Source organism: Bos indicus x Bos taurus, chromosome 16 (genome assembly GCF_003369695.1).
Source record: "Bos indicus x Bos taurus breed Angus x Brahman F1 hybrid chromosome 16, Bos_hybrid_MaternalHap_v2.0, whole genome shotgun sequence".
In the NCBI taxonomy this organism is placed as follows: Eukaryota; Metazoa; Chordata; class Mammalia; order Artiodactyla; family Bovidae; genus Bos; species Bos indicus x Bos taurus.
In genome coordinates, this window is record NC_040091.1 from 69,694,148 (window position 1) to 69,706,192 (window position 12,045).

Sequence of the window (12,045 nt, forward strand, 5' to 3'; positions counted from 1 at the left end):
TTCTAAAGTATTTGCTGAAGAAGAATTGAGACATACCAGTGATACTAGTAAACAAAATGCACAACGGTGAAATACTTTCAATATTATAGCAACTATACTCAGAATCTATGAAATACTCAGGAAATGCATACATTCTACACACAACTGTCCCTGGAACCAATACACAGGAGACTGATTCCAGGATCCCCATGAATACTAAAATGCACAGATGCTCAAGTCCCTTATATAAAATGGTGTCGTAGTTATATAACCTACGCACATCCACCCATATATATTTTAAATCATCTCTAACTACTTATAACACCTAACGCAATTCAAATGTTATGTCAGTAGTTGCTGGCACGCAGCAAATTCAAGTTTTGTTTTTTAGAACTTTCTAGCATTTTGTCTCCCTAACTATTTTCAGTGTGTAGTTGGTTTAATCCACAAATGTGGGGCCCATGCGTACAGAAGGCCCACTGGGTTTCCATTCATACCTTATAACTGCAAGTAAAAACTGCATTCATACTTTAGAAACTACACAATCTTTTACGTCCTAAATTTAGACCATTTACTTTTTCTAAATTTCATTGATCTTGAGTTTTAAATTCCTAGAGCTAAAAATAGCAAATGAGCTATTCCATGTCTTTTACAGGGAAATCTCCTCTAAAACTAGTAACTCTTAAATCATTCAAAGTCATCTACAGTTCAAAAAAAGGAAAAAGAAATCCATCTCCTTTAGTTAAAACTGCAACTTTAAGTGAAAGTTTTAGTCATTCAGTCGTATCCAGCTCTTTGCAACTCCATGGACTGTAGCCCACCAGGTTCCTCTATCCATGGAATTCTCAGGACAAGAATACTAGAGTGGTTTGCCATTTCCTTCTCCAGGGGATCTTCCTAACTCAGGGATCGAACCCAGGTCTCATAAACTGCAGGTGAATTCTTTATCATCTGAGCCACTGTATCTTTAGTTTATGCAAAGCTCATTTCTTTCTTTCTTTTTTTTTTTTTTGAGATTTGGTCTTTAAATTTCCTCGGAGCTTTTTAGTAATGAAGAAAAGAAAGAGTAGGATAGTGCTTTTGTTCCTTTCTGTCCTCTTTTTGAAAAAGATATTATCAACAACAACTGGAAAAATTTGGAACTTTTTTATTTACTGCATGAGAGTCTCAAATAAATTCAATAAAGCAAAAGCTTGAACCATCACAGAAAACTCAGTAAGTAAAGTAAGTCATGACCTAGACTGCCCCAAAGGAAAAACAGTGATCAACAAAAAAATTCAAAACTGAAAAGGAAGATTCTTTTATTTTCTTAATAACCAGGCTAGAAACAAATGTTTGTGTGTTCAAAAAAGAAAAAGATCTGCTCTGCAGAGAATTAAAGACTTGCCAAAAATCATTTAAATCAATTCACTTGTTGTATGGGTTGACACTATAGTCCAAATATGGTTAAAGAAGAGAAATAAATTCATCAAGCTAATCAAGAACCTCCAAAAGACATTTTACATTAAATTTCAGACAAGAAATAACCAAGCACGTCTCTAACCTAAATAAAGGCCAGGTTTAACAGAGTAAGGGCTTCCCAGGAGGCACAGTGACAGAACCTGCCTGCCAAAGCAGGAGACGCAGGAGATGCGGGTTCAATCCCCGGGTCCGGAAGATTCCCCTGGGGAAGGAAACTGTAACCCATTCCAGTATTGTTGCCTGGAAAATCCTATGAATAGAGGAACCTGGAGGTCCATGGGGGTCACAAAGAGTTTCAGACACGATTGAGCCACAGGTATGTGTGCGCGTGCGCGCACACACACACACACATTAATACAGTAAAATACAAAAGTGAAAATAAAAAGTAAATGCTTACTCTAAAAGAAAAACACCTTGCTGTTAATTGCCTAAGAATTGAGGGAAAAAATCCTAACATATCAAATCTAATTCACTAGGTACCCCTTTTTAACCCCTGCCGATACAAGTTTTATTATTCTACATGGCTCTTACAATTCTAACGCTTGTTACCTCAATGATGCACATATACTGGCTCCTCAATTGTGCTTTGGGGCAGTGGTCCCAAACCTCTTTGGCACCAGGGACTGGCTTCATGGAAGACAATTCTTCCATCAGCCGGGCTGGAAGGGGGACGGTTTGGGGACGATTCACGCACATTCCATTCACTGTGCACTTTGTTTCTCGTATTATTACATTAACTCCATCTCAGATCATCAGGCCTTAGATCCAGAGGCTGGGAAACCCTGCTTTAGGTGTGCAAGAGCAGAGACTGTGTGGATGCAACTCCAACGCACACCTAGTTTGATACTGTACACACAGAGTCTTAGATGCTAGTGAATTTATATAATCTAATACAATCAGCTTCCCTATACTAAATCTCTTTTGATTTATTTTCATTTAAAGCTATGCCTGAAAGAAAATTCTGACTGATACACATCATGGTTCCTTTCTCAAAGTCAAAAGTTACACGGCAGGCTTTATATACTTATTTGCTTAATAAGTTATTCCCTTATAAAAGTGATTATGGGGAACTGTAACAGAGAATGTATAAATAGGGAGCTTGAATGAGTAAGGATGAGTAGAAATGCCAGGCTGGATGACTCACAAGCTGGAATCAAGACTGCTGGGAGAAATACCAACAACCTCAGATATGAAGATGATACCACTCTAATGACAGAAAATGAAGAGGAATTAACGAGCCTCTTGATGAAAGTCAAAGAGGAGAGTGAAAAAGCTGGCTTGAAACTCAACATTAAAAAAACTAAGATCACAGCATTCAGCCCCATCACTTCATGGCAAATAGCTGGGGAATAAAATGGAAACACAGTGACAGATTTTATTTTCTTGGGCTCTAAAATCATTGTGGATGGGGACTGCAGCCACAAAATTAAGAGACGCTTGTTCCTTGGAAGAAAAGCTACAACCAATCTAGAGAGCATATTAAAAAGCAAAGACATCACTTTGCCAATAAAGGTCCATACAGTCGACTAAAGCTATGTTTTTTCCCGTAGTCATGTATGGATGTGAGAATTGGACCATAAAGAAGGCTTAGCACCAGAGAATTCATGCTTTCAAATAGTGGTGCTGGAGAAGACTCTTGAGAGACCCTTAGACTGCAGTCTATCCTAAAAGGAATCAACCCTGAATAGTCATTGGAAGGACTGATGCTGAAGCTCCAACACTTTGCCACCTGATGCGAAGTGATGACGCACTGGAAAAGATTCTGATGCTGGGAAAGATTGAAGAGGACGGCAGAGGATGAGATGGTTGGATGGCATCACCAGTTCAATGGACACGAATCTGAGCAAACTCTAGGACACAGTGGAAGATGGAAGACCTGGTGAGCTACAGTCCATGGGGTCACAAAGAGTCAGACCCAACTCAGCAACTGAACAACAGATCCTGCAGTACTACTGCTAAAAAAAATTCACATGTAAGTAGACCCGCACCGTCCAAGCCCATGTTGTTCAAGATCACCTGTATTTATATACAAGATGGATTTAGTTAAACAAAAAAAAACTAAGTTCATAGAGGCCCATCCTATTTAATATGTTTATCAATGTCCCCCCAAAATAGATGGAGAATATACACACTGGACTGCACGTAGGGCCAGCTGCCAACTCCACAGAAAACAAGAACTGAATTCAAAGCAACCTTCAGATAAACAGTCCACTTAAAAATGTTTAAATGCAACCCTGTCATTTGCAACAACATGCATGGACTTAGAGGATATTAGGCTAAGTACACTAAATCAGACAGGAAAGACAAACAGCATATGATTTCACTTATATACAGAATCTAAAAAACAAATGTATAAACATAACAAAATAGAAACAGACACAGATCCAAACTGGTGGTTGCCAGAGGGGAGGTGGGAGAGTTGAGTGAAATAGGTAAGGGAGATTAAGAGGTAAAAACTTTCAGTTAAAAGTAAATAAGTCAGCACAAGGAATACTGTTAATAGTACTGTAATAACTTCATATGGTGATAGATGATAACTAGACTTACTATGATGCATGTTTTACAATATATAAATATATTGAATCACTATGCTGTACACCTAAAACTAATACAATATCGTTGAGTCAATTATACTTCATTAAAAATGCTTTTTAATTTTAAAATTAGAAAGACTAATTCAATAGTAAAGAAATAATATAATTGAAACAACAATGACAGAAAACAGGAAAAGATTAGCAAACAGAACAGAGTTATAACCATTAACAATCTGAAAATGGCTCAGCAGGTAACTTTACTTAAACACATTTATTATGTTAGAAGAAGTAACAAAAGTGTATATACTTTGTCCTAAAAAGAACGGTCAACTGCCTAACAACAGAAATTCTTACACTAAGAAGTATAGTTCTGATAACTGTACGTTTTAAAAGGTCATACAGAAAATGAAAAGGACTCAGAAAAGCAGCAGAAAAATTTCTAGTGGTCTGATGCACCAAGATTACAGTCTGTTTCTAAACTAGAAACTGAAACCTTTTACAATTTTCAAAAAGTATAAAAAGCATTTATAAATGTCCAAAAAAATATATAAAGCAAATATATGAGGGGAGATGGAAAATAGGTTAATGTTTATTAAGCTAAGTCACTTCAGTCGTGTCTGACTCTGTGCGACCCCATAGACGGCAGCCCACCAGGCTCCCCCGTCCCTGGAATTCTCCAAGCAACAACACTGGAGTGGGTTGCCATTTCCTTCTAGTCTTAAAAGCTTGGCTTATTAGCCAGTCTTTTTACAAGGTAGGCGCTTGATTGTTTACATGGGAGTATGTGCATGCATCCACATACGTGAGCGATTTTTTTTTAACCTATTTAATCCTAACAACAACCTAGCAGGGAATTACTATTATCCTCACTATTCACATGTAGAAACTGAAGTGAAGAGGTGGAGTTAAGTATCTTGTCCAATCTTCCACAGCTTCAAGGGACAGATCTGAGACGTAGACAAGCCTGCCTTAGATTAATTAAGAAACATTTTTGCCCTAGAAGATGTAACTCTTAAACTGCATCATAAAAATAAAACCTTGGTTTAATTAAAAAAGAAAATATCTTCCAGAAATATGCCACATCCAGATAGACGTAACATAAAAAAAATAACTATAAACCACAATGTTTCTAACATTTTAAGCATTCACCTGCTTTCTTAATGAGACTAGGGGTAGCCCCAAACACCCTAAATATCCCTGTTAGAATTATGCCTTTCTAATTCCAGGTGATCGTTAGCTGCCACCTGTAGGACTTACGCTTAAATTAGTTTTAGCATGACTCAATAAAACTGTATGTGAATGCTATAAGAATCATAATTTAAAATTTCAAATGAAATAAAGTATAAATTACTGTCATTCTACACATGGCAATATTATAGATATTAGGGATGGAATTCCTGCCTGGAGAATCCCCATAGACAGAGGAGCCTAGCGGGCTACAGCCCATGGGGTCGCAGAGAGTCAGACACAAATGACAACTGTTCAGCACAGCACAGAACAAAGAGCAAAGGGCCAAGAAAAAGAAGGAGAAGGTGAGTCTCATTTTATTTCATCTTTGATGATTTGCTTTAATGCTTTTCTTCCCATCAATCAGATCAGATCAGATCAGTCGCTCAGTCGGGTCTGACTCTTTATGACCCCATAAATCGCAGCACGCCAGGCCTCCCTGTCCATCACCAACTCCCAGAGTTCACTCAGACTCACGTCCATCGAGTCAGTGATGCCATCCAACCATCTCATCCTCTGTCGTCCCCTTCTCCTCCTGCCCCCAACCCCTCCCAGCATCAGAGTCTTTTCCAATGAGTCAACTCTTCGCGTGAGGTGGCCAAAGTACTGGAGTTTCAGCTTTAGCATCATTCCTTCCAAAGAAATCCCAGGGCTGATCTTCAGAATGGACTGGTTGGATCTCCTTGCAGTCCAAAGGACTCTCAAGAGTCTTCTCCAACACCACAGTTCAAAAGCATCAATTCTTCGGCGCTCAGCCTTCTTCACAGTCCAACTCTCACATCCATAGCTGACCACAGGAAAAACCATAGCCTTGACTAGACGAACCTTTGTTGGCAAAGTAATGTCTCTGTTTTTGAATATGCTATCTAGGTTGGTCATAACTTTCCTTCCAAGGAGTAAGCGTCTTTTAATTTCATGGCTGCAGTCACCATCTACAGTGATTTTGGAGCCCAGAAAAATAAAGTCTGACACTGTTTCCCCATCTATTTCCCATGAAGTGGTGGGACCGGATGCCGTGATCTTCGTTTTCTGAATGTTAAGCTTTAAGCCAACTTTTTCACTCTTCACTTTCACTTTCATCAAGAGGCTTTTGAGTTCCTCTTCACTTTCTCCCATAAGGGTCGTGTCATCTGCATATCTGAGGTTATTGATATTTCTCCCAGCAATCTTGATTCCAGCTTGTGTTTCTTCCAGTCCAGCGTTTTTCATGATGTACTCTGCATATAGGTTAAATAACCAGGGTGACAATATACAGCCTTGACGTACTCCTTTTCCTATTTGGAACCAGTCTGTTGTTCCGTGTCCAGTTCTAACTGTTGTTTCCTGACCTGCATACAAATTTCTCAAGAGGCAGATCAGGTGGTCTGGTATTTCCATCTCTTACAGAATTTTCTACAGTTTCTTGTGATCCACACAGTCAAAGGCTTGGCATAGTCAATAAAGAAGAAATAGATGTTTTTCTGGAACTCTCTTGCTTTTTCCATGATCCAGCGGATGTTGGCAATTTGATCTCTGGTTCCTCTGCCTTTTCTAAAACCAGTTTGAACATCAGGAAGTTCACGGTTCACATACTGCTGAAGCCTGGCTTGGAGAATTTTGAGCATTACTTTACTAGCGTGTGAGATGAGTGCAATTGTGCGGTAGTTTGAGCATTCTTTGGCATTGCCTTTCTTTGGGATTGGAATGAAAACGGACCTTTTCCAGTCCTGTGGCCACTGCTGAGTTTTCCAAATTTGCTGGCATATTGAGTGCAGCACTTTCACAGCATCATCCTTCAGGATTTGGAATAGCTCAACTGGAATTCTATCACCTTCACTAGCTTTGTTCATAGTGATGCTTTCTAAGGCCCACTTGACTTCACATTCCAGGATGTCTGGCTCTAGGTCAGTGATCACACCATCGTGATTATCTGGGTCATGAAGATCTTTTTTATATAGTTCTTCTGTGTATTCTTGCCACCTCTTCTTAATATCTTCTGCTTCTGTTAGGTCCAAACCATTTCTGTCCTTTATCGAGCCCATCTTGCATGAAATGTTCCTTTGGTATCTCTGATTTTCTTGAAGAGATCTCTAGCCTTTCCCATTCTGTTGTTTTCCTCTATTTGCATTGATCGCTGAGGAAGGCTTTCTTATCTCTTCTTGCTATTCTTTGGAACTCTGCATTCAGATGTTTGTATCTTTCCTTTTCTCCTTTGCTTTTTGCTTCTCTTCTTTTCACAGCTATTTGTAAGGCCTCCCCAGACAGCCATTTTGCTTTTTTGCATTTCTTTTCCATGGAGATGGTCTTGATCCCTGTCTCCTGTACAATGTCATGAACCTCAGTCCATAGTTCATCAGGCACTCTATCAGATCTAGGCCCTTAAATCTATTTCTCACTTCCACTGTATAATCATAAGGGACTTGATTTAGGTCATACCTGAATGGTCTAGTGGTTTTCCCTACTTTCTTCAATTTAAGTCTGAATTTGGCAATAAGGAGTTCATGGTCTGAAAATCATTGATGAAAAAGGAAATGGTAATCCACTCCAGTATTCTTATCTGGGAAATCCTATGGACAGCGGAGACTAGCAGGCTCCATGGGGTCACAAAAGATTCAGACATGACTTAGTGAGTAAACAACAATAGCCAAATAAAATCATGAACAATCAAAATGACAAAATTGACAAAGAGGAATAGTTATTATATATACCTTGTTTAGACTCATTTCCTTCTTTGGATCCCACGTCTATGCTAATTACCTTCTAACATTGTGCAGGCCAAAATGAGCAATCAGAGCTCCTTTAAGCACTTTTAAGAACTTTTTGTTTAACAAAAAAGTTTTCTTGACACTCACAGAGTAAGCTGCTTAAAAGGGACTGATTCAATATTGTCAGTACCAGTGTGAGTGAAGAGAAACTGAACTCCTGGCCAAGAGATGTTAACTTCGAAGGCAGGAAGTTGTTGTCTAAGTACAAATAATTTTGCACTGCATGAGAGAGATATATACGATTTGATTTACATTCCATTTTATAGATTGCCGGGAGAAATATCAATAACCTCAGATATGCAGATGACACCACCCTTATGGCAGAAAGTGAAGAAGAACTAAAGAGCCTCTTGATGAAAGGGAAACAGGAGAGTGAAAAGGTTGGCTTAAACCTCAACATTCAGAAAACTAAAATCATGGCATCCGGTCCCATCACTTCATGGCAAATAGATGGGAAACCATGGAAACAGTGACAGACTTTATTCTGGAGGGCTCCAAAATCACTGCAGATGGTGGCTGCAGCCATGAAATTAAAAGACGCTTTTAATTTATGAAAGTTATGACTAACCTAGATAGCATATTAAAAAGCAGAGACATTACTTTGCCAACAAAGGTCCATCTAGTCAAGGCTATGGTTCTTCCAGTCATGTATGGATGTGAGAGTTGAACTATAAAGAAAGCTGAGCCCCGAAGAATTGATGCTTTTGAACTGTGGTGTTGGAGAAGACTCTTGAGAGACCCTTGGACTACAAGAAGATCCAACCAGTCCATCCTAAAGGAGATAAGTCCTGAGTGTTCATTGGAAGGACTGATATTGAAGCTGAAACTCCAATACTTTGGCCACCTGATGTGAAGACCTGACTCATTTGAAAAGACTCTGATGCTGGGAGGGATTGGGGGCAGGAGGAGAAGGGGACGACAGAGGATGAGATGGCTGGACGGCATCACTGACTCAATGGACATGAGTTTGAGTGAACTCCGGGAGTTGGTGATGGACAGGGAGGCCTGGCGTGCTGCAGTCCATGGGGTTGCAAAGAGTTGGACACAACTGAGTGACTGAACTGAACTGAACATTTTACAGACACCTCTTCAAAAGGAAGAAATAGATTTCCTAATTAGTATTAGTTTATGCTTAAACTTAATATTTTACCCTGAACTCTTGAATTTTCCCATGCCTTTGCAAATTCAATATGTGTAATTTTGATCATGGTGGAAAAAAGAATGTCTCATGTATCCTACTGTCCCTCAATTCAGCACAAATTTACACTTCCAGGCTCAGTAAGTATTTGGTTAACCAGTGAGTAAATATTGTAGACAGCAGTGGATATACAAGTAAAGTAAAACCAGTAATTTACTGTTTATTACAGAAGACATCTCATCTTTTCTACGGCATTTTTGCACAAATAAGTGATTTTATGATCACTTCGGCCTTTTTTTTCTCAAGTAACCTTGTAAGCTGCTCCTTCATTTTATTATAGGAATAGTGGGAATATAGAGACGTTTTCCATTTTGCATGCTGGGTTGGACAGGAAATTGGTAGAATTGGGACTGTGGAACGTGGGTCACTTAAATTTTTATATCTTGTATAGCCAAATTTTTCATATAGGAAATTACCATATTCCTATTATCCAGTACTCTAAGGGCCTGTGTATAACATTCTATTTCATTTACCCCAGGTATATTTTCATCCAAAACTCTTTCAAAGGTATATCTTGAAGGTGCTTCTATAAAAGCAGCACTACATGTATTCATTAAGTGATCTAATATTCCTAGAATAGTTTTCATCTTCTCTTTTTCCCCTCTAAATAATAAATTTTCATAGAGCTTCTCTTTATTTCTTTGGGTTTTACTTATTTGCCATCTCTTTTCATTGCTGCTGCCAATGTAAAACTTCTCTTTTGCTGGCAGAACGAAAAAGCTTTATTTTGAGTTTTAAGTATCATGTATCATACATCAATTAGGCTCAATAAAGCTGCCATTTTGAACTAGAGGTATCCTGTCAAGAGCTTGCCAAGGAGTCTCATTGCTTCCTCTAAGAGCAGCAAATTCAGTGATATATCTGCCCAAGTGATATTTTGCCCGAACGTTTGTGAGTCTGATCAAGAAACACAATGGGTCTTCTGTGTCAGAAATACTGTGAATGAAAAACTGCCAAATCCTTTCTTGTATATTTTAAACACCCCTACAACATTTTACCTATCTGTCTTTAATGGTTTCTAAACATATGGCCAAGTTTGATCTGGGTTTCATTTCTTTGGTGAAGAGGATGCCATCAAAACAATTCTAAAACGTCTGAATACACGGCTAGGTTGAAGTGTCAAAGACTATGTTTTAATTTGGTTTGAATACACTAGAGTGAGCAATTATGATTTGCCTAAGAACAACACAACAAGCTCATATTTTGCTTTTTTCTAACTGAAGACATTCACGGATATATTTTAACCTCAAACGTATTTTTAAAAAATAATAAATGAGTGTATCAGAATTCTTCCAATAAAATTTCTGCTAAAAAAAAAAAAAAAGAAAGAAAATCACTGATAAAATTCCAAAGACCAAAATTCTCAAACATCCTAGTTCGAAATAAAATCAAGAGAAAAAAAAAAACAGCAAAGATGGCTAAAAGGAAATGCACAATGAAACATAAGACATACCTGAGACACATCATCAAGCTGAGGTTTCGCACAAAGGCTAGAGAGAGTCTCTGCTCGCATGAGATATTCTGCAGTTCTTCTCTTCACAGCTTCTCGCCGGGTGGGGCTTGACTCTCCTAAAAGGAGAAAACAAAAGTCCGGACATGTGAAAAGTAAACTTTCACTCCTGCAAACTGAAGATTAACTTCCTTCTACCCAATTTACCACCTGTCACATTTCTAATTGAAAAGACGAGAGAGATCAATATCGGAACAGACATCAAAGTTACTAATATCAGCAAGGTCTACATATTACCCAGATAAATTGCATTTATCTAAATTCTGAAATTCCCATATTGTATAAAAGGAATCAATATATAAAGAATGTGATATAAAAAGCTCTGTGGACAAAAGATTAGGCTAGTCCAACTCAACAAATAGCACCAAATGGAAGAGATGTTTAGTAAGAGGTGAGACATGGATGTGAGATGCTGTAAAAGTACCACCAAACCAGATAAAAGTATTCAGGGAAACTTTAATTTTTCCAAGTGTCATGGTTTATTCATGAATAACAAATTGTCACCCACCTTACAACTGAACACAAGAATGTGACTTTAATTCTTTTAACATATAATTATCTGAAACTGAAATAGGGTCACTACCCTGTCTGGCTCCCAGTTTCCCTAACGGAAGGGTATTCAAAGCGGCCTTTAATGAACTCAGGATCTCAAAAAGGAGGCGGTCTACTCCTGGATCTCTCCTCTCCAGAGCAGGATGATCCGATGCTTTTATCCATTTTATGTACTCGACTATAACATTTCATTTGAAGAAAAGATTCTAGGGCTGAAAGTCAAAAAGTTTGACACCACTGTACTATACGATGTCTATGGTTCCGTTTATAAATACTATTCAATACTGTGCATGACTCATTTTTATCAAAGCACTTCATAATACACAGTACTGTTTTTATAATTCACCCTAGGCACCTTCTGAATGAAGCTGTTTTAAGTATCACACAGTGGAAAGTACCCTGGATTACATCCCAGAAACCCTGGTTATCTGAATTCTGGCCCTGCCTCTCATTAGTCATGTGTCCAATGATAAGCCATTTCAACTCTGAACCTCTTCCTCATTCTCTAAAATGGAAATACATACCTCAAATGACTACAGAGATTAAAGGAGACAAAATACATAAAAGGTACTACAACAGATCCAGTAGTAAAGAAAGCAATAAATTATTAAAGTTTTCAATCTTGGTTTTCCTTTCAAAACCAAATCCTATGCAATAATGTCACCTAGTTTGCTGAATTAGAAGTGAACTGAATTACAATAAAGCAGATATTTTCCCCCAAAAGACTTTCTGCCTGAAATAACATCTACTTCTTCTGGGAAATGTCCTTTTCTCCTCCCCTTCAGACCCCTCCATCTCCTGCCAACCACTACCAACTCTTAGTTCAGTTCAGTCGCTCAG

The 12,045-nt window shown here is 38.3% G+C and overlaps 1 protein-coding gene across 4 annotated transcripts in view; it reads right to left on the reverse strand.

Moving 5' to 3' along the window:
• RPS6KC1 (ribosomal protein S6 kinase C1) overlaps window positions 1–12,045 on the reverse strand; it is a 204,114-nt gene that overhangs the window by 79,110 nt on the left and 112,959 nt on the right. For all 4 annotated transcript variants that reach the window (XM_027565622.1, XM_027565620.1, XM_027565624.1 and 1 more), the window contains one exon: window positions 10,597–10,712. In XM_027565622.1, the coding sequence (XP_027421423.1) occupies window positions 10,597–10,712 (116 nt within the window). The remainder of the gene's footprint in view (window positions 1–10,596; window positions 10,713–12,045) is intronic.